Here is a 25,192-nt window from a genome sequence, read left to right as displayed (position 1 = left end):
TCCCTTCTTTGATTTCTTTTTTTTTGGAATTTCTACTTGTAAATTCCTGTTTCAAAAAACTGCGCATCTAGTGAACTAACGTGCTCAGCGCTTGTACAGCGTCGTGTTTGCGGTGGGGGTTCGCCCTCTGTCCGTAGAGGTTATGGCGAAGCGTTTTGCGTTGTGAGGTAATGATTCAATAAAAGCGTAGAGTGCACGACGTCAGTCCGCTTTGGATTTGGGAATAGTACTGAAAATAACATTAAGTCATTAATCACTAAAGATCGCTAGAGTCAAATTTGCATTTCTTGTTCTCTCTAATGACCACTCATAGCTATTTTCAAGCTGTAAAACAGACCCTGTCCGAAGTAAGTGGGAAATTTCAAAATCAATTACTCATGTACTCAAAACATGGGGGAAAACGGAGTTACAAAACATTTTCAGTTTAGATTTTTTCGATGTTGTTACGCTTATCCGAATTCCTTCGCTTTTTCATGTTTCACCCCGACTATTTGTTTCCTTACTGCTTCCAATTCACTTCGTAGTGAACGAATGAATCAACTAGCCTTGGCGTTTCTACAGTTACTAAAGTCATTTGACTCTTGATATACGGGTGTTTTTTAGTGACCTCGGAACTATGGAGAAATTTTGCACTTTTCTGGATTTCACGTGAATCATGAGATAATACACATGTCCTAAACGTGGTTCACATTTTGATGGCTCTATCAGTATGAGAAAGTAAGACTTTGAATCTTCAAAGCATGGAGTTCTAGCTTTTCTAAGTTTTTGAGATAGGGAGATTATAAGCGTTGTTACAGAAAAATCAAGTTTTAAGAGAATGGATATATCTATTTTACAAACTATAAAAGTTACGGTATTAAGTTATATAAGTTATATATGAAGAGAAAGACAAAGTCGCACTTTTTTGTTGCGGAGAAGTATATCTGGGTATTGCTCCGTATTTTTTACCTGTAGTTACTACATCGGCAAAACGTTAAATATGTATCTTCTTTCCAAACATGATAATTCATCAGCAGTAACCCTGCATGTAGAAAACAGAATGTACATTCCGTATCTGAACAAAACAGTTCGCGAAGTGGGAACATATTGAATATTCTATCGTTTCGAAGTGGTCTTGGGTTCATCCCGCAGTGTTCGACGAGCGAGTTTAGGTGATTTTAGGAGCGACGTTTACTACAGCTCGATTAGTATTGTCTGAAATAAACGAAACGTATGAAGTGAGGATTCAGTCAAAATGAGTCAAATGATATGATATGATCTAATCATATTAGACAACTGTTACTATTATCGTCTTGATATATTAATGAGATGCGTATCTAGTGATGATCTGCCTGTACAGCTATCCACCTATCACCGGATTTTTCCTTCGAAGCCACTTTTACTTCCATAATTTCATGTTTTTAAAAAGTCATTCATATTCTCTTGCTATCAGGTCATGCGCTTTTTAAGGATTTGGTATGATATGCTTCTGGGGTAATAGGGAAGCAAATTAGTAGATAAATGACCAAATAGATAAACAAATAACAGGAGATGTCGTAACTTTGAGTTCGTTAGAATTTGGGCTCAAATTCCTAGATAACCGCCGAAGAAATTGGGAGGTTTTTGTTCCTCTCGCTGAGTAGCACTCTTGTTTTTGATATTTTAAAACACCTACATTTTTTAGATATACCAACCTTCGGTTCTTTGTTTCGTAGGTTCAACTAATCTATTTGTTATTCCCACTATCAGTCGGGTAGTTGTGGATTAACTCACGGTTCCTGACGCGTCTGGAGCGTGATGTGTCATGTGTTTCCCACTATGTATCTCCTCCAGAGTGTTATTTTATTTAATTTACTCAACTGATACCGTGTGAGTTGAGCGGGGCGGGTGTGGCGCAGTCGGTTAGAGGTCCGTTGTAGCCACACGGTCGAGGGTTCGAAACCGCCGTAGTGCAAACCAAGCCTTTCATTCTTCCGGGGTCGATAACGTGGTTCCAGACTTGTCTGGGAGGATAAAAGCACTGAATTGATCATCGGCTGACCCCCGCAAGTCATTGTAAAGGCCAACACGCGTTCCAAAACCTCAACGATTACGAATTCCAGTAAAACGCGTTGGCGCATCCCGAGTGGATTGATACGCCAGTGACTTTACCTTGACTTTAACTCATACCGTTTGGTCTTCTCGGTCGTCCTCCTGGAAGCAAAAGTTCTTGAAATCGGGGTACCCGTAGTATGGGTGGTTTCAACGAAAATCTATTATTTCTCCAAATTTTCCATAATACTTACTTAGGAATAACTCCAATTTTTAATGACAGATTTGAAAAGTTTTGATCAGCAGCTCTCCTCTGCGATTTTCGGAGAATATACTGACTCTTTCCTGACCGGAGATCACATGATCACCACTCCTCATTTTCTTATCCACGGTCTAGAACATTTGAATATTGTGATTATTCTTCTAATCATTTTTTTTCTCCTTCGTTGATATCAAGTGCTCTGAATAGTTTCTTATTAGGGACCGGCGAATGCTCGAACTCTCGATAGTCGACGCCGCTGTGTGTACGTTCTTCTGAGCACTTCTCGGCGTTGTCGGCACACAAATGAGTCAGGCGTTCAATCGACGACAACGACCTCGGCATTGACCTCACCGCAACAATCTTATCATTCACACATATACAGGTAATCGACGCTTATTGATTGAAATTGAGTAGATGATCGAGATCTACCGAGTGGAGATATAGAGTACATTCTCTATACTTAATAATGTACGTGTTAACCTTGAGGAATTTTTCTGCAAACACATTGGATTTATCTTATTTATTTATTTTATTTATATCCTCACTCGGTATGAACTCCTGATCACATGGTGTTTCTATTTTTTCTATAATTTATCGTCAATTGAGAAAGATCTTTATCTGTATGTTCCCATTTCTCTCCTTTTTCCCTCAACACTGGAATTTTTCCCTCTGAAACACTTCTTTTTTGTAGGAGCTGTGTGTTCTTGCAAACTTGTGTCTAAACTTCACTTGCAATCACTCCTTAATTTTGTGAAGAAATTATCGGACTTTTTCCGGAACTGTAGGCCCTACTAGGCAGTCATTTTATCAGTCCTGGTCCCCTCCATTGATAGATAGTCGCAGTTACAACAATAATTCTTACAGCTTTATCTTGATGACTAATTTTGTTGGGATGTGTCGCCATGCCTGCTCTCTGTGTTGAAAACACTCTCTTGCGCGAAACCATCGTGGAACAGACAAACAAACAGACAGACAAGGCGAACTGTTAGGAAGTTTGCTCGAAACAGTGATGAAAAGTGCATGAGTTTTGCTGACTCTCCTAAGCTTCTCTTTTCGTAAGCTTTTATGAATTCGTAGTGTGAACTAGGGACTAACTCAGGTTCTCTCGTTGCTATCACGACTGTGGATGCGTATTAACGAAAAGCATATTATGAGGTTCTTATAAAACGCTACTTGTCCTTCTTTTGCCTGTTTTCTTCACTGTTGGAAAGTGAACAACAATTTTTTGCACGTCATTTTAGTTTTCACATCGATGTTTGTAGCTGATTTAGGTATGATATCGATATAAGTACGTATGAGGGTCCGCAGATTAAATCAGTCTTGAAATTACTGTGTTATGTGCTTTTTGAGTAGCGAAAAGTGAAAAATGGGATCGACGCTTCAACTAGCACTCTCTTACCGTTATCAACCTTCTTGTCGTGCTTTTTTCTCTGAAAATTGATTACAACTGTTATTTCTGAGCAAGAGAGTTTATGGATTCAGGGTTCGTTGTAATGATTTCCCCTACTCATAATGTGAAATCACTGAATTCATTCTGGAATACTAAATTTTGAAAAAGAAATTCCATGAACTTCGCTTCTTTCTTTACTCAATGAAGAATCATGCATCCATACAGAGATTTTTCTCTTTTCCTCTTTTGCTTGCTCTCGTTGTGTATCGTATTATATATTATGTATTATTACGTATTGTACGTATTATTCATTGCTATTGTGAACTGGAGAAGCAGAGCGTCATAAAGACTTGTTTTTCCTGTGAAATACTTGACATTTCTTCAATTGGTTTACTTCACGATGACTTTAAGGTCACATTTCAGGCAAGTATATCTAAATATTTCCTTGAAATCAAATCCTACACTAGTGAATTTTCGTTGTAGTGAATTGCTCCTCTCTCCTGAGATCATTTGTTAAAAATCCACGAAGTTTTCGATCCTCTTGTTCAATGTACTGTATCACCTTATCTACTTCCCCGATCTGTTCCAGTTCTCCCTACCAGTAACCTGAATGCCCTCACATGGTTCTACCACGAGTCACATGTACCATATTTACGTATAACGATGCTTTAGGCATTAACACAATGAATGATCTAGCACGGCTAACGATCTATTCATTGATTTGTGGATATTCTTGGAGTGTATATCTGCTCATTGTCATTCTATATCCTTAGTAGTGCTTTACTGTTTCCTTTTCAGATCGATACCTACACCTATTGTGATCGATTCTTTTTGACTAAAACAATCAATAAATCTTCGATATCTTCATCATGATGCATTGTACGACGGACTACTTGTTCGTTCCGCCATTTATGGCATATCCAACGCCGGACACTTATAATGGTGAGTTCGCTTTGATACAAAATTAATTCATTTATGATTACTTGTACACTTTTACGAAATATTTGGTCACATATGCACGCAAATGTTTGGAGATTGGAGAAAAATGGACTAAGTCTTAACATTCTTTGAGGCGCATGTTTTTCGTGTTTTTAAAATCATCTCTTGAGCTACTCTCTTTAATTAAAAAAAAATCTTGTCAAAGATTTTCATGACAAGTATTATGAGTTATGAGGTGGATACTAGGGGATTCTGTATTCCCTGTTAGTCAAGGGCAACGTTTCTGCACTTGTTTGCAGCAAACGCCAATGCTCAGTCAATTAGTGGAGGTCAAATCCCTTATTCTAGCCTTAGTCCCTGCATTCTTACTTGCAAACTGTTTCCTGTTGCGAATGAGTCGCTTTTCTTAACTACTCATCTGAATCCTCGAGTTGAATGTCTTTCCAAGTCATTTTTCCCCTTTCTTATGAAACTGTGCAAAGAGATACTCTCAGTGGTACTACAATTTTTGTGCTTACTCCTCTTTCTTTCTTCTCTTCCTTCTATTTCCTAGTTTCTGAAACTTATTTTATGCTTTCTCTGGTTCACATTGCAGGAGTTTTTTTTTTCAGAAATCCTTTTTTTGTTCTACTATAGTTTCTAGATCGATGAATCATGCCATATAATAACGCACTTAGTCCGTGTGTGTGTGTATATGTGTGTGTTTGTCTGTGTGTCACGAAAATACTCCATAATGATGCAAAACTCTGCACAGGTGAGCTGCCGAACCATGGCAATGCACCTGGTAGGTGAGCACTCTACCTCTTCACCATTGTCCAAAGCTACATAAAAATGTATGTTGTCTTTGACAAGGCAAGTTAGTTCCTCTCATAGAGGGTGAGGGTAAATAAACTTTTTTTTGTGAATGCATACTTCCAAATTTGCAAACTATCATGCTGTATAATAACAGACGTATTCTGTCACGTGTGTGCGTCTATGTATGTGTGTGTCTCAGTCAAGAAATCCCAAAAAAGGAGGAGACGGAAACCATGGCGTCGGTTCGGTGCGCTGGAGCCCCGACGCGGTAAAATTGGGTCAGACGGGTCCTACGGCGTCGAATTCTTGCCCCGAAAGCAGATAGCTGTAAAATGGGGTGGGACGGGTCCCACGGGGTCAGAATTGTGCCAGAAAGCTATAGAGTGGGGAGAATTGGGTCCCACTGCGTCGGATTGGTGCGCGGGAGTCTCAACGCGGTAGAATGCGTTACTACGGTTCCTTCGGATACCTACTTCCTAGCACGTCTCCCTAACGCTGCTAGCATCCTTTTTTCAAAAGGAGGAAACACACGTGCGAGCGGCTGCTTAAATACAATACATAGTAGCCAACGGTATACGCGATCTGACGTAGAACGTTATTTTTATCACTACGATAGTGATATTCACGTCTACGTGTTAGTACATCATTCTTTGCTAATAGCTGAAAACGAAGAAAACTCGAACTCTTTCAAATGATGTTTCCAAATTGTGGAGGTTTGAGAGAAACATATTCTCCAAATATAGAACTGAGCGTTTAGAGAAAATCTTTCATCTATGCTTAAATTTTCGGGTTAAAAAATTGAAGGAAGTGTTGATAGAAAAAAGCAATTCTAATTTTACAAAAATGTCGCTACTATTATTTCTCATTAATTGATGAAGGCGAGCGAAGCGAACAACAAAAACGCCTGAATTCCGGCCTTAGCCGGACGTTCAGGCTGGTATATAATAAAGTTCGGACTGAGAAGAGGCTCTGTCAGTGCGCGTGTTGTTGTTCTTTTCATTTTTTCATATTTTGAAAGGTCGCAACCTTTGAAATTTAAAATCCAGCTAGTGTAATAAGTCCAAGGACGATCCATTTGCAATTTTCAACTGATCCGAATATCTTAATTGAACACTATGTCAATGGAAATAACGGCGCTACTTCCAGCAAGAACCAATCGCCTCAGTCAATCACTGCTTCATTTGCACGTTGTCGGCTCGACACCCCAGTTTACCTCGATTACCGTTGGTGGAAGTCCAATTATTTCTAACTGTCTACTCAATGTTCGTTCACAAAAACTCGCGGAAGCGCAGAACTCAAGCCTTAAGTCATTAATCAAATTGTTGAGAGGCTTACGACTTAGCGAGGAGCAACTCATTTCTAATAGGTGAAAATATTTTCTGTTTTTGTAAATTATACAATACGAAATAATTTATTGCAGTTTTCCTCGCTGGAAAAACAGTGATAGAACGAAAGCGGTCGTAGTACCAAGTTTCTTCGATACCATTAATGGACGTAAAGAATTTATTCCAGACGAAGGTGATCTTCGATCTAGCGGCTGGATTTTTTTTTCTCACACGAATTGTTTTTCTCTTAAAGTTATTTACATTCAGATACAAGGCGGAGATGTGTTCGATGTCACGCTCCTTATCGGCTACCAAGTGATGGAAGAAAAAGAGTAGATTTTTGCATACATCATTCAGAACCAGCTGTATTCTCTTCAGGTAACGAAATTTGATGTTGGAAATTTATAGAAATAACAAAGATAAATAAATTAGGGCATAGAAAAGTAGTAGAAGAAGAGGGGTGCGTGTAAAGAGGGTCCCGGGGTAATTTCGAGCATGCCCCGGTCGTTCCTCGTCAGAGCAATTAGCGACGGTGCGTGTCCTAAAGAGATTCACTTTCGTTGGCACCTAAATAGTTGACTCTGCTTACCTACCGCTAATCATACGCTGCATCAACGGCTAGGATATAATTCACTCTTTACTAAATTGTTTTGGAGAATAAGACACATCCACTGCAATTTTATGACGTGAGATAATCTCAATTTTATAAGCGTACCAGAAGAGAAATCCTCACGTGAAATATGAGATAAGGATGTACATAATAACTTCAAATTAAGTACATGAAACTTCTCGTTAAAACGGAACATTCCAGCTTTCAAAAGTAGCAATAATGAGAATTTTCGTTATCCTGTAACTCCCAAGCTATTTTAGCCTAATTTATTTCCGGACAGAGGGACCTTCCGTATCTCTGACTTCTTTTAACTTACACGAATAAAAGGAGTTCAAATTTGGTAATATTCCTAGACTTTCTGAAGGTGATATGAAGACAAGCTCACTCCCTTTCTTTATTAGAACACCATACAAAATGCCATATACTTCTACCTAACACTATTATTCTCTTAACTTATTCGGTAATTTCGACAGTTCATACCACTCTTCTTTGCATATTTCCTTGTGACTGCGCAGTTTCCTGCGTCTCTGTGGCTAAAAAAAACATCTAAGACGGTTGTCTGTGTCTTCATGAACGACTGGAGCGTGACCTCTTCGAGGTATTCTCGCGTATCCGACGGCATATCCACTGGGTACGTTACGTCTCGGAGGCATTCGCGGAGAATCCGCTGGGACCCTCTTTACCGTTCCGCGAAGGAAAGAGTAGTTGCAGTAACTATTCTGTTGTGTATATGCTTTTTTGGTTTCAACATCATCTTCGCAGCTACTCTGTGCTCTCACTAATGCTTGTTTCTGTTTCCTTCCCGTCCACAAAACTCACAGTTGAGTGGCTCCATGGATAAACGCCGGTCTCAGAAAAACAGGCGGAGATTCTGCGATCCTTCATCCTACTCATCTTTTATTGTAGACTCAAATTTAAAGGAGCTTCTAAAAACTGCCAAATAAACTCAAATTTGTGGGACTCCGAGAACAAGTTATTTCCCTTGATTTAATAAATAAAGATACGAAAATTTCCAAAAAAAATCAACCAAATAGGTGATGTTGTTTATGAAATTTGCACGTTTATAAAGGCATAAGGCTTCGTCAAAAAAGAAAAAAAGTGAGGAAGAAGGGGGAATTACATAATCATACATAATACCTTCGTATAGGAATTACACTAGCAACAGTTCTCTGCAATAGTGCTCCCCAAACATTTTTTAGGTATCTTCTTTTTTCAAGTTTGCGTTCAGTTGTTCATTGTTCAAGTTTATATGCACATGCAAGATCTTTTCCAGAAGTAAAAACTCATCCATGTTGTGGAAGAGCACTGGGAGTTGCCGGATGTCAACATGCCGAGAGTCATGTGACCGACACGATGAGGGAATCTGTGTTGTCCGAGTTTCACGCCACACCCGAACCTGCAGGACCATCCGATCCGAGAACCGATACAGTGAGTGCCGTAAACCTCGTGAAATTTCTGAAATATGCGTCAAAAAACTTCTTTTTTTGCAGTTCTACGCTCTCGACTGCGAATTTGTGTATACAACATGGGGGAAAGAAGCAGCAAGAGTGACAGTGGTTGATGAGTACGGTAATGAAGTGCTTGACTGTGTTTTTCGTCCTGATCACGAGCTGGTCGATCCGAACACGCGATACTCGGGATTAACAACGGAGGATATTGAGAACAGCGACACGACTCTTAGTGATGTGAGTCTTAATTTTATCTTACAAATGAATGAAATAATCACTAGATACCGTGTGACGGAAAAAAATGAACTTGTCGAAATTCCACTTGATTAACATTGCTCCATCACTCACAGTCAACGGATGTCACCTATTTCCCCGTGTAAACTAGACCCATCATTTCTAGACGGAGCATTTATTTGTTACTGTGAAGTAACGGTCCACAAGCGTTTGTGAAAGTGATTTATTTTCAGCGAAGTGCTTAAAGTTTTTGTCTTGGAAATTTGCAATGATGTTACGTAAGACACTGTAGTGGAACAGGAAGGTTGTCGTTTGGGCTGATATACGTCTTTAAACCTTTAACCTAAACTCAACATCTTTGGGACATCTTTAAGGCGAAAATATTGAGAAGGAGGAGAATTTCTGAGAGGCCATAACATTTCCAGTGATTAGTTATAAAAATATCTTCGGAAGAGAATTGGTGCATGTGGTATACAAAAGATTGTGGATGAATCAATGATGCTGTACCTAGTCTCAAAGTTTTCCTGACTTTCGTCATGGGAAATTTAAATCTCAGAATTCAAGATAAGATTTTTTCTTCTATTCTATTACTATTTTGAAGTGATCATCGTTATCCGTTTATTTTTCATTTCGTTCTTCCTTTGAAGTCATGTCCATCGCAAGTCGCAGCAGCGCAACTTAAAACAATTCATTTATCCTTTAGAAAATTAGCTGAGGGATTAGCTTACTTCTTGCTCGGTGATGAGTATTTTTTGTAGGTAAGAGAGATCCTGTTCGAGATGATCAACTCTGACACAGTATTGATTGGCCACGCTCTTGAAAACGACCTCAAAGCATTACGAATCGTTCACGACAATGTTATAGATACTTCTGTGTTGTTCTCGTATGTTTTGTTTTGAGTAATCCTTAACTCATGTCTTAAATTTTCCCTCAAACTGTATAATTTCTAGGCGTTCAAGCGCTGAAGGACGTCGTTTCAAGCGAAGTTTAAAATCGTTGGCCAGAGAAAAGCTGGACATGGAGATCCAAAGTGAAGGTGGGACCAGCTATACCGAGTTCTTGTCCAGTAAAAGAATCCTAAAGTCGATATTCACAGCTGGTGGTCATGACAGCGGTGAAGATGCGTGGGCAGCAATGCGTCTGGTGCTAAGAGCTGTGAAATCAGCTTTGCCATGAAGGTAACAATGTACGTGCCTTTGTGATGCAGATCTGAAGGTCTCTTTGATTTTATCAGTATACAGTTACTTTTTCCATGTAAATATGTGTCGGTGTTGTATTCATTCGTATATTTATTAGAGTAATTTGTAAGTTTTTTCTGTGTAGTTGTATGATTCATAACTGTCGAATTATTTGATTGGTTGTATCTATTGTATTGTTTATATCGAGTGGAAACTAACAAAATAAACATCAGGTCTCCTCAACTGTTCATAAGAGGTTCAGGAAAAATTGTTGAAGGGCGCCCATAGCGCAAAGGTAAGACGTTCCCACAGCGGTTGTGCGACCGATGATTGGGAATTTTCCAAGATGATGAACACACTGACGTGATACATCGATTGACTCCTGCAATCCATGGGAAAAAGCAGGAGCGCAGCCGCTACTTGCATATTGTAATGATCTGGATTTTTTGAAACATAGTTCGAAGTCGCAGTCTGATCTGGTCATTCTCTGTGGTCTGTGTCCCGAAATCCTATACGAACTCAAAGCGAAGACCAAGAAATTCGTGAGGAGCTGTGGACAAACAGAACGCGAGAAAGAAAACGATTCTCCAGTGTTGCCGCAAAATTTGCAACTGCTGCACACCAAGTGGTGAAATTCGAGGCGGCTTTCTTCTCTAAAGGAACGAAAACACGTGGAGTAAGTGGAAGGTTATTCCGCTATAATTTGCTCCAAGTTATCCTTTTATCAACCTGATTGATGTAAATATCAAAATAGAACGAAAATGTCATATATAAGTAATGTTTGATGAATAGTGTTCTTGATAACTGAATCAACTGACTTGGTGGTTAGACATCAATTCATAGTAAAGGGAGCGATCAAGAAAGTAATAACCAGTCAACCGACATTACTAACCTTGCAGTTAGACATTCTTTTTCCTAGATAATTTCTGAATGTTCCACTGCCTCCTACCGTAACATTTTCAAATGTGAATCGCTAAGAAAACCATTTTATCATTTTGCAAGTTAGTTTAGTTTACTTTAAATCTATGGAATTAATGAAAATCATATGGTTGATAATATGTATCTGCTACACAGATCTGTCGAAAATATTAACTCTGTGGCATAAGTACGCTGTATTCAGGAGGCGTGAGACAAGTTAAGTATGAAATCCCCAATCACAGAATCAAATTCACATCACCCACAGGTCCGTTGTGCCCTTCCAATTCTTCGTTCCAGAACTTTCTACTCCTTTTTCTTACACGTCGTAGGCATCAGTCACTCGGTTCGGCGAAGCGCAGTCACAGTCGTTTCAAAATTGAGAAAAGAAAAACCGACAGAAACGATCCGTAATTGGAAGAAGAATTTAGCGCTGTATGATTTTTGAACGTTTTGTTTATAATCACTCGCATGATGTTCCGGATTTTTTAGTGATGAGTAAAAGAAGCTTTCTCCTTATTTTCCCGCTGGTTTGTTTGGGATAATTTTGCTAGGAAGGCCATAGTCGCTGCAAAAATTTTTCTTCATTAGCAGTTTCGCTCTCAGAGGAGTCTCGAGAAAGAACAAATGCAAAATTGTCTGAATAAGCACGGCAGGCGGCTTTCACCAGGTAGATGAAGAAGTAGTGAACACTGCCGTGCTGTGCAGGAAGAACTCACAACAGAAGTGTCAAAGGCAGCGTATCCCGAAGTTTTTGATGTTGGAGCTTTGCAGGAGTACATAATAAGAGTAGGGATGTAATTAACGTGCATAAGAAGAATTACACATCGATTTTACTTATTTATTTATTTATTCATTACGCTCAGTGGGATGCAGCAAGGATGAACATAAACAGATGCCATATATACATAGTAAAAAGACGGTAATAAGAATAAAACGAGCAAGAATTGGTCCCGTGTACGACTCCTGTCTAGGTGATTAAGCACTTAAACCCACCCAAAACTCAGGAAAATATGTGTTAAACCCTGAGAGAATATCAAAGTGTAAAGAGGCTACAGATATTAGTGGCATCCATTTATTTCGTTCCCCTTCCAATTTCCTCCACAAAAAAGAAAAATGCGTGCGTAGTGGCCATACATATGTATTTTCGCCTTCTCAACGATACAACTTGACTTTCTTGACTTGAACGGCGGGTGACTGTTACGACCTACCACGACTTTTCCGCATCTTCGCCGAGCTGAGTTGTCCTTGAGCACATCTGAGCCCATCCTGTTCGATCTTCCGCTGGAGCTCGCATGGAATCTGTCCATTCGAACTTTCTAAGGTAATTTCGGTTCGGTTTTAGGATTGGGACGGAACAGCACGCATCCCACGAAAGGTTGTGATTTGTGGAGGGAGGCTTCACCAAACATTGATAGCCGTCTGTCTATCAACGATTCGTTGGTTTTCCACAAATGAAGCAATGGTGAAATGGAATGAGAAGAATCGCTGCTTCCTATTTGAAATTCAACACATTCATACGTACAAATATTAGCCCAATTCTTCAAATTCGTTAATATCGCAAGTTTTTGGCCTTCTTCTTGATTTTAACTGCTAAAATTGTTCCACTTTTTGCATAATTTGGGAAACGGGTGCTGAAGAAAATCAGACGCTAGCGAGCTTCAGTAGAATGTTTCACGATGTACAAAATAGGTTCCCCGGATACCTTTCAGAATTAATAGTTGACAAATCAGGTCGACTGCGAATTTGCATCTCTCTCCATACCGTTCTACTTTCTGTTCTATCACAGAATTCTTCTTTTTTTGTCCTCAATTTTTCTCAGAACTCTTCCCTTTCTCCAGAATTTGAAGCATATCAGATTAAGTTAGCTTGGAGGTTGGATAGAGGAAGCTAATTTGAAGCCATGAGAACTATTCTAAGAGTTCACAGAAGCGGATTTCGAATTTTATCCGGGTACTTTAAATTTCAGAAGTGGGCGAGGCTTAGAATATTTCGTCTCACCTGAATTTACGCTATTCCGCTAAACTACATCCTTCGTAACTTCTGTGATTCGATAATAAATGTAGTCTTACTGTCTAATTCCTTTGAATCAGGCAATGGACTCATTTACAACATAAAATGTTTGCTACACCATCTAGAAACTTGGAACTATTTCATTGAAAAAATCAAATAAAGAAGTCGACTCTCCAGTGCAAATGAAAAAAAAAATGAAGTGTAAATGCGTTTTCATGAAAACATTCGTGCGTACAAGAAAAAGATAGAAAAGTAGCAGTTATGTCTCCTTTTTCTTCTCTGTCGCCGTCTCTGCCTCTTCACACTTTTTCTTGCATTCCTCGATAGTCTCGAAATTGTTATCATTTCCTTGGCATCCACCGTAAATGAACTGTATACATGCTTTTTCCTTCATCGAGTACCCGTACCTGAATCGAAGTGATTCATTAGCACAGTACGAGTCTGAGGTCGAAGGAAGAATGAGGTTAATCGCTTGTTATGGGTCTAACACAGATAATTCCTGATTCCTCTAACAACATTCATCAATGAGATTAATTTGAGGAAGCCTTGTAGCATAAAAAGAAGAGAGATCCGAACGGATATCCCGCAGCCCAACAAGGTTGTTCTCGAGGAAAACGAGAACGAGGAACGACAAAAGAAGAAAATAGCTTTTTTGAAAGCATCAATGAGTTCACGTCGGATGAAAAAGACAACACGTTCAGTTCATTATCACATGGCGTTATCCAAAACCTACAAACTAAATTGGGTTCTCTTTTCAACCAATGTGAACTCAGTGATAAGTGTAAAGAGAGCTATTCCTCCATTCTTCTGAGAAAAAGTTTGCTGGTTCAGCTCTCTTAGGTTATCTTTTGAAGAGTTTTCTCGAAGTAAAAGAAATAAGCAAAAGTCCAGCATAATAGTGTGGTTTTTACACAGTACCTCTGATTTCTAGTAACCTAAGAGTAGCAAGTCTTCGTCCACAGAGTTCCACGTTTAAGTAACTATTAATAAGAAAATAAGACTATGAAGAAATTGTTTAAATTATGACTCAAAATTTTACAATAGCAAGGACAATGCTATTGAAGGTTGAAGAAATAGACACACAGCAGTTTCGATGTATGTACATATAAACATTGGTATAAATTGGATTCATTTGGAAAGATTGCCAGATTTTCCAAGAACGTCTTATTTTTGTTTTTTCTACACAACTGTGAAGTTACCCAATGAAAGTGCTCAAGGTTACTCAAAGTCTCTACTTGACTCGTTTGTGACCCAGTGAGGCTATGCCTCGACCCTAAAAGCTTAAAATATCACACGTGTCTGCAGAAAATTAGTCGCATAACTTCCTTGAAGGCTGATATCTAAAATCATTTGGAAACTTTGTTGGTCAGCAATTGCGCGTTTAATACTGATCTTGCTGACCTTTTCATCATTAATTAATTAGAAATAACAGCTTAAATTGAAAAAAAAAACACCGGTCATGTCAGGACCACTTCATTTCCATACCGTTTGAAAAACCTTAATCCAGAACAACAAAGAAAGAAGCCGGTAAAAAATATTAGAAAGATTTCAAAATGTTCTAGTGATGAGTATAATACCAATTCCTTGGAAAGATGAACAAAAGAGAACTTAAAAACAAAACCCACCTTAAAAAAACTGTCTTACATTCACTCACTTTGCTTATATTCGAACTAAAATTCCCCCTAACATAACTAAAGGATTTGTTGTAAGAAGAATTTATCCGGAATAAGGCCCAGAAGTTATATGTGTTCAATTTTTTTTTCTCGCTTACCTGCATAAGTTCACCTTTTTGCGACTGGATAGAGTGCGGGTGTGGTTCACGAATCTCACTGACAACCCAGAGACGAAATAGCCTCGTGTGATCCCGTCTTCCCAACGATGGAATTTTTCAGGGTAATAGAATGAGGGCAGTCCACGATACATCTACGATGATGTGTGATAGCTTCTTGTGCTTGGACGAGTTATATCGGTTGAATTTCCGCGATCTATCGCGTAATAAGTTGCAACGTTTTGGATACGGGATCACATGTAAGGTCTGGTGAAAGATTTATGAAATGCTGCACATGCATTAATATTTCAACCGTTGGTTGTTAGTGATGAAAATCTCTGTCACCAATCGGAAACAACTTCATACCTGACTCAACCAACCTCTATTCACTAAACATAGAATGTCAGTCCTGGATACGTACAGTAAGAATTCACTTGATTTACTCTAGTTCATCTGGTTTCTATTTAAAATTCGCTTCAAACGTTCTTTATAAATGGATTGCTTTGCTACTCTTAAGATACAATACTTAGTGGTTTACACCTACCCACATATTTCCGGACTAAAATCACCTAAAAGATAAATTGACAAACCGTTATTAGATCGAAATAGATAACTCGTTTGGAATTTATTGCCTATGGAGTCATATACTGTGCTGTAAACAAGAAAAATTGGAAAACTTGCTTTCTAAAACTCGCACGACATGGTCCTTTTACAAGTTCCTCTTCGCATAACTTGTCCAGAGAGAATACTGGAAGATTGAGCACTTTCAAATACAAGAATAGTCGAGGTACTTATCCTGCTTAAGTCACCTACCTATGTCTATAAGTGCAAAAACGAATAGAAGTAGCCGCATACCCCGTTGACCGCACTTCAATGGAAACCAAGTGAAGTGAACAGCCTTTTAAAGGGCGCTTCCTTTTTTTTGCGGTGAAGGTCTGCGCTGACTAAACAAAGGCGAAGTTTGAGGGATAGTGCATGTATACAGTCGTTTGGTACTTTTTTTATAGGAAACGTCGACGACCAGCAGCAATAAACTGGACTGGACGCTCATTGATTTCAGCGATGTTCACACTTTTGCCTTTTGAACTAAAATGGATTATACTGGGGAAACTCCTTTCTTTCTTAAAAAGAAATTTTGCAGGACATTTTTAGTGGTTGTAAAAATGACGGTGGTGTGATGAATGAGGTCGCATGAAGTGGACAGATGAGTCGGAATAAGGACGAAAAATTCCTCCCGAGACTACCGATGTGGGTCAGAAGTCCACGTAGAGTTCAATTAGGTGAACCACGTTTTTTTTCAGAGACTGGATTATTTGCAGAAACGTTAGACTGCTCGTATTGCACGTAAATAGTGCCTGTGACTCAACCAAACTTGGCTGATCGCAATTCGTCTTCGGAGAAAAAAGGAACCGGATTCCACTTGTACTAAGTATTTAGTTTTATGAGCGTAGTATGTATACGTCTCTTGCGATCTTTTGCCCGTATCGATCCTTGAATATAATTGAGGCAAGACGACTTGCTTCAAATGAAGTCTCATAAGCAGTTGCAGGATTCCAAGAGTGAGGATCATTGCTTGTCGCTATCGGACTGCACAAGCGGTGCGAAGGTCGACTGCAGCCGCCACCTCCACCGCATTACTCCTAGCTCACCCGCAACCAATTGCACTGAGCTTTAGCTCGTTTTCACGTGACTGTAGACTGTGGTTGTTAGGTTCATTCCTTGAAGAGAAAGTAGAGATGAGTTCGAGGCAGAGTTACTAGGAGAAATTACTGGTCATGCCATCGAAGCAAGGATATGAGAAATTCCGCGGCCTTTGGTTCCGGAATTCTCAATACTCAGGCATTTTTAGGCCTCCAAACTTTCGAGTTTCGAGAATAAACGAGTAGAAGTTGGAGAATTTCGGGAGATTTTTTGGAGTCTTTTCACAATTCCTTGTTAGAAACTAATTTTGTAGATGTTGTAAACAGTGGAAGAAGCGCCGTTCGAAATATGGTCACTGCAGGGGGCAATTCACCACTTCGATAAGCGTAAAAACAGCTTGCAGCAGCTCTCTTCAAACTGGGGAAACCGCTGCAGGATGTTCTTGTATTCTTATACAATCAATTCATAAAATTCTCCTTATACAAAGTTCTTATGTTAATTGGTCATTTTTTCCTTTTTGCGTATACAATCTGGTTTCCTAATATTTTTCAATTCGAATGCTAAGATAAAAAGGCAGCCACAGATGTGAAGATCTCCATCCGTGTTCTTATCCAGTTTTGCAGAATCTGGGTTTGTGAGAGACGTATTGGTTGTACTTCTGAAAGACTAAGAACTCGAAATCATAGTTTATTTCCTCAGTATAACTTCAGCGTTTTATTACGAATATGTTGTGGCTAAACTTTCACAGCTTTTTTTACCACTGCTACACGATAGCGAGACGCCAGTCTGCGTCTAGCATAGCCGCCCAAGTTGCTTCCTGCTGAGCCATAACTGTCCGTACCACCACCGTTGCTCGAAGAAGTACTATAGCCTCCATTCCTCATTCCACCAACATTGTATCCACTGCCGTTGCCTCGGCCGCCACCCCCATGTCTTCCATTGCCACCATTATTCCGGCCACCACCTCCAGTCTTGTACTCCCTGTTGTCGCCGTTGCCACCTCCATGGCCACCGCTGCTTTGTCCTCTAGTGCCTACGTTGTATCCTCCATTGCTTCCATTCCCACCGTTTCCATAAGCGTTGATGCCGCTCTTCATGCCGCCGTTAGAACTTCCTTGTCCACCCACGTTTAAGGTAATCGAACCGCCAGTTCTTGGTGGACATGGGCAATATTGCGCATCGTTACCAGGAACAGCGTCGTTGCCGGGTGCTCCAGGAGTACCATCGGCGCCAGGCTGGCCAGGATTTCCAGCAGGACCGGATGGTCCAGGAGGACCAGAATTTGCGCCAGATCCTGGACCTCCATCATGTCCAGCTTGTCCCGGAGCACCAGCCGGGCCGGGAAGCCCAGGTGGTCCAGGGAGACCTCTTCCATTTGTACCTGGATTTCCAGCAGGTCCAGGTGTTCCAGAACTTCCTGGCGAACCAGGCTGTCCAGCATCGCCCGGTGGACCGGGAGGTCCTGGTGGTCCTGATCCAGATCCACCTCCAGGCATTCCAGGATTTCCATCTGGGCCGGCAAGCCCAGGCGCTCCGTCTGGACCGGGTGGTCCTTGCGGCCCAACAGGACATGTGATACAACCTTTGTCATTCCTACCGGTGCCAACGGAGTTACCGTCTCTTCCTGGAAGCCCAGGTTGTCCTGGCTGACCAGTTTCCCCATCTAATCCAGTGTCACCAGGCGGTCCCGGTGGTCCTGCAGGGCAGTTGCTCATCTTTTGGCCGCAATTACATTGGTTGGTTGATAGTCTACGTTGGCGGTCGTGAGCAGAAAGTGCTCTCTTCTCACGCTCCGCTACATTGGAGGGTTTCATTTCATGCCATGCTGTGTTGGCGATGTCCTAGAAATGTGATCTTCATATTCTCTTAAAAGTTTTTAGAATCAGCGTTTATCTCACTCTGAAGTCGCTCATATCCTGGATCGCATCCTCGTAAAAGCTGTTGATATCGTTCACGATGTAAGCTACGAAGAATAGTGACATCACAACGGTAATCGCCGTGACTGTGGCCACTCCACTCACGAATTTTGTAGTTGACATTACTGAAAAAATGAATGCTATTGCAACATCGTATGGATTTCTGGCTGTCCGCAGAACAACTAAGAACATTTCAGATCAAACCTCTTGGAATGAAGTGCAGACGCTGCTTCTTACATCAATTCTTACTACTCTTTTATACTACTACTCAATGCAGATTGCGATATCATATTTGCGATGAATTTCGGTCTAATCATCGTTTTGTAACCTTGGTAATTTAGTAGTTTGAAATCGAAACTAGCGAAAACTGATTCCATAAACTGAAAAAATTACAAAATGATTTGAGGCGGGGGGTGGCGCTCACGGTGAACTCAGGATCTGACCTTGAATACATGGATGAAACTGTTGTTGCTAATAAGGAGAGATTTTAAAATGTGACTCATCCGCAGACTGATATTAAGTCTTAGTCTTGAGACCTCGTCTTGAGACGTTCAAGTCAGCAGAAATAAATGGATGTGAAAATGTACTAGTATAAATACGAACAATAGCCAATAGTCGAAATTAACAAGTTAAGAAAAGCAGTATGTAATAACGAAACTAAGTGTTTCCATTATCGACTGTGACTATCGAGTAATTATCGACTGGTCCTTATTCGCTGATTTCATGGTTAATTTCTGTAAAATCCAACTTTCTGTATTACTGAACCACGAACTACTTGCTGTAGAATAGAGTCAAAACGAAAGTCGCTGCAATTCCGTAAGGGACTGCGCTCGAGGCGGCGCGGTCTGGATTCGAGAAAGAATCATCGCCAACTGCAGCGACGAGTGCTGCTAGCTAGGGTCCCTCCTCGATCCTAATCGCTACGTTCCACCGCACCGTGCTTCATGTCGTTCTGCCCCGACAACATCAATGCAACGTTGTATTCAACAGTGTATTCAGGTAAACTTCTAACAAAAGAAGAGTACGAGAATTTCCCAATAGAAAGAGTGGATGGAAACGTGTGGATAATCCACAACAAGGACAAAAAATGTGTAGGTGTAAGTTATTGAATCATCATTATACTATTTTAACGAAATGTTGCTATCTGTACATTTCTTTACATGGGATGCTCATGTGTGGCGCAGTGGTAAGAGACTGTAACAACGTATGCACTGTCGATGATTCGAAATCGTCCGAGACGAACCAGAATCTCTGTCCCTTCGTGATTTATAGCTTTGTAACGGAGGGCAAGTAAGGAGAATAAGTATAAAAAGGATAAAAGTCACTGACGTATCAATCCACTCGGGATGCGCCAACGCGTTTTACTGGAATTCGTAATCGATGAGGTTTTGGAACGCGTGTTGGCCCGTACAATGACTTGCGGGGGCCAGCTGATGATCAAGTCAGTGTTCTTATCCTCCCAGACAAGTCTAGTACCAATTTATCGACCTCGGAGAGATGAAAGGCTTGGTTTGCACTAGGACGGTTTCGAACCGTGTGGCTACAACGGACCTCTAACCGACTGCGCCACACCCACTCCGAATAAGTGTAGTCGGGTCAAAACGACGTGAATTACGAGTGTGGTTGCGGTGCATTTGCGTACGCGCTCGAAACGGCGCGGTGGAGGCAGCAGTTGGAACCGAGTGGGAACCATCGCAAAATGCAGCGATGTTTGGTGCCAGCAAGGGTTTTACCTCGCTCCTAGAAGCTACTCCCCACCGCACCGCCTTGAAAGAAGCCACGAACGCAATTGCATACATGTTTCATGTCGTTTTGACCCTACTATGCACTGAGTTGACACAGCGGTTGTGCAGCGCAGGTCATTCTATAAGTTCCCTACACGTAATAAAAATTCTGTAGTTCTGAATTGAAACCAAATATACTGGTGGATCCCGGGAGGACTGACTATTTTGGATGGATATCATGATACTTCCGATGTGGTATGTTCTACACCAATTTTATGCAGGAGGACTTTTGCTGTCTCGTCTCTACTCTCGCCTCACGTACTCAGTTTTTCCATTGTATTATTTATCAAAAATTATTCTACAAAATTGAAAGCATCCATCGTTCGCAAATCGAGACGGTAGATAACTGTATTTGAAATGTAGGTAGCATTGAGATGCCTTTTCTTTTCGCTTTAATTCATAGCATAGAAGCGAGATTGTTGACCTGTAACGATAACTGCTAAATTCTAGGAATAAGTGATTTTATTGATATACCATAGCCTGAAAAAATCGTGTGAAAGTAGTGTGATTCGAGGTTGTAATTGAACACATTCGCTGTTTACCTCGGAATTTTCTTTAGTCACGTGGAAGAGAAGGCTAAGGTCACTGCCCCACGTCTCGTCCACGCCAGTGCGATTCACCCTACACGTTCGCATCTCTGAAATCGAAGGATGGATCAGCTGAACACCGGAGAGTTGTCTCCACAACATTGTATGGAAAGTTTCAGATATGATCATGGACATCCTAGCTAATGATTTGTATTGTAGTGGAGCGCAATATGTAGCAGTTCTAATTCTACATAGTTGATGTGAATATATTCGTAAAATTTTCCGAAATATTCTGCAGTCAGGTATAGCTCAAGCTTCAAAAAAGTGAAATAAAGGCTGTTTGAAGGAATTTCTTCCATTATTCTTTTCTGAACGTATTTTTTTTCAGATTTTTGAACACATCTAAAATAAATAAATAAATAAAATGAGTGCATTTACAATTTTACACAACGCAACATTTATTAAAATATTAAATAATTATATTATTATTTATTATTATTATTGTTAAAATATTAAACAAATATATTACACAGCATTTGTTAAGATAAAAGCAAGTATCAAATAATTTAGCTCACAGTTCACAAAGCTCATAGTAGTTTATAGACAAGCGCACTGGAGCACCAAAACTAGCACCACATCCTGTTTTCTGACAAATTGTAGGGTGATTCGAGGCTGAAAACCTTTCGATTAACTCTAGAAGGCTCGTTATCGCCGTTACAGGTGATCTTCCGAGATGGTGTGACTCGTGGCCACTGCTTGCTTGGCGTTCTCTATTTAAGTTGTTTAGTGACAGCAGCTGATAACGCAGCAAATGTTCGATGTTTCATACCCAGACGAAAGTGCTTTCGGTCGTCCTCGTATGTTTTTGTTCCCTTAAAGCATTGGGTATTGCCTATTGGCGCTAATAGCCACAAATTCTCTTGCCAAAATTAAAGTATTGTAGATTTAATTACTCGAACAGCAGCAGAGCCGTTCTTCAAGCTTACAGTGTTCTTCTATGCCGATCAATTAGTTACGTCAATAATTAACGATGTTGTGGAAAATTTCAGATATGATCATGGACATCCTAACTAACGACTTCGACTATGAACGAGCAAAAGCGTACTGTGCATCGATTGAAGGATTCTCTTTGAAACTGGCTGTCGCCTACATCGTTACCATTTTCTCAATTAAATACTACATGAAAGATAAAAAAGCATACGATCTCAATTTACCTTTGAATATATGGAATGGCATCCTTGCGATTTTCTCCGCGCTAGGCTTTTGGTACACTTTTCCGACGTTTCTTGACGTCGTCTACAACAAGGGAATCATGCGTAAGTGCTTCTTCTAACTATTCTAGGAAAAGAAGCGATTAGAACGAGTGATTTTGATTTCTAGATACGTATATGCATATTTCGGAAGTGCATACAGATAAAAGCTCCGGCTATTGGGTGCTATTATGGGTGCTTTCAAAAGTTCCAGAACTAGTCGACACAATTTTTATTGTACTTCGAAAGCGACCGCTTATGCTTATGCATTGGTGCGTTTCCTAAAGCTTTTTCTTCAGAATTATTTCCTCGTCAAATAATTGTCATTTTTTCAATAGTTCATCCTTACAATGAATTGATACATTAATAAACGAAGGTTTGTGAGCATTTTGATCTGGAAAAGTGCTAAAAAGCATTTACTTCAACAATTTCCCTGCAAAAACCTTGCGTCTTGATTCTACCAGAAGCCCCAGAATGGCGTTATGTAACGCTCTGCGCAGTTGCATAAGCGGCTGCGCTCGAAGTGACGCAGTGCAGCAAGCAGTTGCGGTCGCCGCGGGACCATCGCTAGCTTCGCTTGAACTACGCCAGTGCGCGGCGCCAGTGAGGGTCACCTCTCTATCTTAAACGTCAGCTCAGCGCCAACGTGCTTTAGGCTCTCTACGTTGTGTTCAGTTACACCCGCAAATCTCGCAAATTCCCGCCGCTTCGGTTCGTGAACTGGCACCACTAGCCCGCAGCACCGCCATAATTCCTAGGAATCTTTTCATTCACATTAAAAAGAGGGATTCTAGAAGTCTTGGAAACATCCCAAGTCTGCATTGGATGTTTTGCGGAACCGTTGTTGGAAAAGTATGCATAGAAGGTGCTTGTTCTGATAAGGACAGCATACCTTATCACTACATATTCTTCTCAAATGTCCCTAATAGAGCAGTGGACCTTATTGACATCGGGTTTCACTAGATTCATGCTACTAAAATTTAAGGGCTCGCGCAAATGAATGCAGAAGGTCTAGAGGGGGAATTTCAGGAAGATTCTTTTCCCTTGTTTCTGCCAATGGCTTCTTTTTTTCACCCGGCACTTTGGCGCAACGATTCTGATCAGAGCCCATTTTCATAATTATTTTAGTTTCCGCTAGAACCGAACAATTAGTACCAATTTTTTGTGGTTACTTGAAGGTTTAAAACATGAAAGGTTACTGATGTAGGGTTGGAGAGATACAGGAGAATTAAAGCGTTAGGAAATTGATTACGATGGACCAGAAATTGGGACACCTCTGTAGAAAAGTGACTTATTGTCCGGGTGAAATTTACGCATAAGATCAACTGAAAAACGTTTGTACTGAATATTTATGTTGTTTACTACATTGTACATTTTTCTTATGTATTCACTCGTGTAGTGACTTTATATACAATTGATTTTCTTTCAGTTTTATTTCTTTCTTCAAATTTGAGGTATCATCATGCTCTCACTGGATACTATGCTATTGTGAACTATCATGAAGATAACGCGCACATGTTCTGGATAGTATGGATGAATTACGGTATTCATGCTGCAATGTACAGGTCAGCAACTTCAGTCACATTGAAAGCATCGAACAAAGTACTCACAGTTTTTGTCGCTAGAATTTCTGATGCATTCCTGAGAGTGATTTTTTTTTTTGAAAACGGAAGCTTTTTCAACTGTCACGCGTCACAGGGATTCTATTCCTTACCTGATGAGATATTTAATGCCGCCACAAACAAAATGAAACACAAAAAACAAGGCAGAAATAATTAGTCGTTTCCATTGCAGCTACTACCTCCTCCGATCTCTTCGAATTCGTGTGCCACCTCAAGTCGCTCAGATTATCACTACTTCGCAGATGATTCAGGTTTCTCTTCTGCACTCTGCGATATGGTTAAATCTCAACGAACTTATTAGAGAGATGACGTAAAAAATCTTAGGATTTATCTAAAAATTTCTACGAGTAGCTAGTGTTCAAGACATTTTTTGCAGGTAGAACAGGCGAAAAACGAAACTACAAATCCAGGGTGGAATTAAAATGAAACACTAGCATCAGAATGATCAGTTTCCCTGACGATGCAAATTTTTACATCCGAATTAGCGAATGATGAGATAAAATCGCAGAAAGTGGATAAGATAACTCACAAGGTTATTGAGAGTTGTTTTTTTGACACAATTTCACAATTGTTGAGAGTTGTTTAATTTTGACACAATTTTTTCACCATAGACCACGTTATGTGCTTCCATCTCACTACAAGTGTGACCGTAAAGGGTTGTCACATCGGGTGAACTGGTCATATTGGTCCTGATCTCTCTGATTTCTAAACCTCTTCTACAGGGTGTTTCTGCATTTTGCCGCGATACTTGCAAACAATGTGCGAATGCTGGACAGGACCGAAAAAATTGAGCTTAAACCAAATTTTCTTCTCTGAACGCTGCCTTCAAGGTCCATTTTGCACCCACGCAAAACGGAAAACTCAAAACTCAACGCAGCGATACACATGAATGAGCACTGTTGCTATCACACAACAGCAGAAAACTCATTATTGACAGAAGAGTGAACTGCACATTTGTCAGCCAGTTCTGTGACTAGTGTGCGGACGGGACGAGAGACGACACAAAATTATTTTTTTTCGGCTCAAGGCACCCTGCTTACGCTCCTAAAGTATCATTTGAAGAAATCTTGTTATTTAGCTTCAAGGTATCCACTAATTATTTCTGTTGCCAAGGTCGTACCTTAAAAACAAATAAACACGCCAGACCATGAAGATTGAAGAAAAATTGAAATGGATCATGGTTTGTTTACTTCTGATGTTGATATCCTTTCAGTTCATTGTCGGCATGGCCACGCAAATACACGTCGGTTTTCTTTCGATTACAAGCAAGAACTCGTATGCAGTTTCGTTTAGAGGATGCTCGATCGGTTTCTTCATGCTTTTTACGTACTTTCTTTTGTGGATACGGTGAGTGGACTTATTAATTTTTCAGCAAATAGCAGAAAAACATCACAGGAGCGAAGCAGAATGCAATCAAACATTGCAGTTTCTACAACGAGAGCTATTACAACAAAGGTGGCAAGAAGTACGTTACACATGCAAGTGGAAGTAGCAGAAAAGGGAATTGAATCTCATACATATCGATCACGTAATAAACAACTATCAGCTTATTGATTACACATAAA

At 40.2% G+C, this 25,192-nt stretch overlaps 5 protein-coding genes across 7 annotated transcripts; 3 read left to right on the top strand and 2 right to left on the bottom strand.

The window, feature by feature from the left end:
- Positions 1–2,286: 2,286 nt before the first annotated feature.
- RB195_002042 (uncharacterized protein) lies at positions 2,287–4,497 on the top strand (the record flags this gene model as incomplete). The annotated part of the gene is made up of 3 exons (XM_064199107.1): positions 2,287–2,421; positions 2,491–2,654; positions 4,461–4,497. 3 exons carry the CDS (start codon positions 2,287–2,289, stop codon positions 4,495–4,497), a joined length of 336 nt encoding a protein of 111 aa, XP_064054988.1.
- A 34-nt stretch (positions 4,498–4,531) lies between these two features.
- Positions 4,532–10,189, top strand: RB195_002041 (uncharacterized protein; the record flags this gene model as incomplete). Its single annotated transcript, XM_064199106.1, has 9 exons — positions 4,532–4,604; positions 6,543–6,762; positions 6,817–6,914; positions 6,989–7,099; positions 8,605–8,759; positions 8,822–9,016; positions 9,772–9,896; positions 9,964–10,049; positions 10,110–10,189. The coding sequence occupies 9 exons, from the start codon at positions 4,532–4,534 to the stop codon at positions 10,187–10,189; spliced, it is 1,143 nt and encodes a 380-aa protein (XP_064054987.1).
- Positions 10,190–13,378: 3,189 nt separating this feature from the next.
- Positions 13,379–15,740, bottom strand: RB195_002040 (uncharacterized protein; the record flags this gene model as incomplete). The annotated part of the gene is made up of 3 exons (XM_064199105.1): positions 13,379–13,526; positions 15,569–15,635; positions 15,701–15,740. The coding sequence occupies 3 exons, from the start codon at positions 15,738–15,740 to the stop codon at positions 13,379–13,381; spliced, it is 255 nt and encodes an 84-aa protein (XP_064054986.1).
- A 1,522-nt stretch (positions 15,741–17,262) lies between these two features.
- RB195_002039 (uncharacterized protein) lies at positions 17,263–18,567 on the bottom strand (the record flags this gene model as incomplete). Its single annotated transcript, XM_013449791.2, has 2 exons — positions 17,263–18,369; positions 18,427–18,567. The coding sequence occupies 2 exons, from the start codon at positions 18,565–18,567 to the stop codon at positions 17,263–17,265; spliced, it is 1,248 nt and encodes a 415-aa protein (XP_013305245.2).
- A 2,999-nt stretch (positions 18,568–21,566) lies between these two features.
- On the top strand, positions 21,567–25,181 carry RB195_002038 (uncharacterized protein; the record flags this gene model as incomplete). Of its 3 annotated transcripts, none has more annotated exons than XM_064199103.1 (7): positions 21,567–21,612; positions 21,805–22,071; positions 22,136–22,277; positions 23,460–23,570; positions 23,800–23,878; positions 24,841–24,934; positions 25,000–25,181. In XM_064199103.1, 7 exons carry the CDS (start codon positions 21,567–21,569, stop codon positions 25,179–25,181), a joined length of 921 nt encoding a protein of 306 aa, XP_064054983.1. The 3 variants fall into 3 exon arrangements, with proteins under 3 accessions (XP_064054983.1, XP_064054985.1, XP_064054984.1); XM_064199104.1 differs by having other exon boundaries at positions 24,841–24,974; positions 25,054–25,135; XM_064199102.1 differs by lacking the exon at positions 21,567–21,612 and having other exon boundaries at positions 21,807–22,071.
- Positions 25,182–25,192: the final 11 nt, after the last annotated feature.

Source organism: Necator americanus, chromosome IV (assembly GCF_031761385.1).
Source record: "Necator americanus strain Aroian chromosome IV, whole genome shotgun sequence".
NCBI lineage: Eukaryota > Metazoa > Nematoda > Chromadorea > Rhabditida > Ancylostomatidae > Necator > Necator americanus.
Note: the sequence above shows the minus strand (reverse complement) of the source record. Positions and strands in the feature narration are given on the sequence as shown.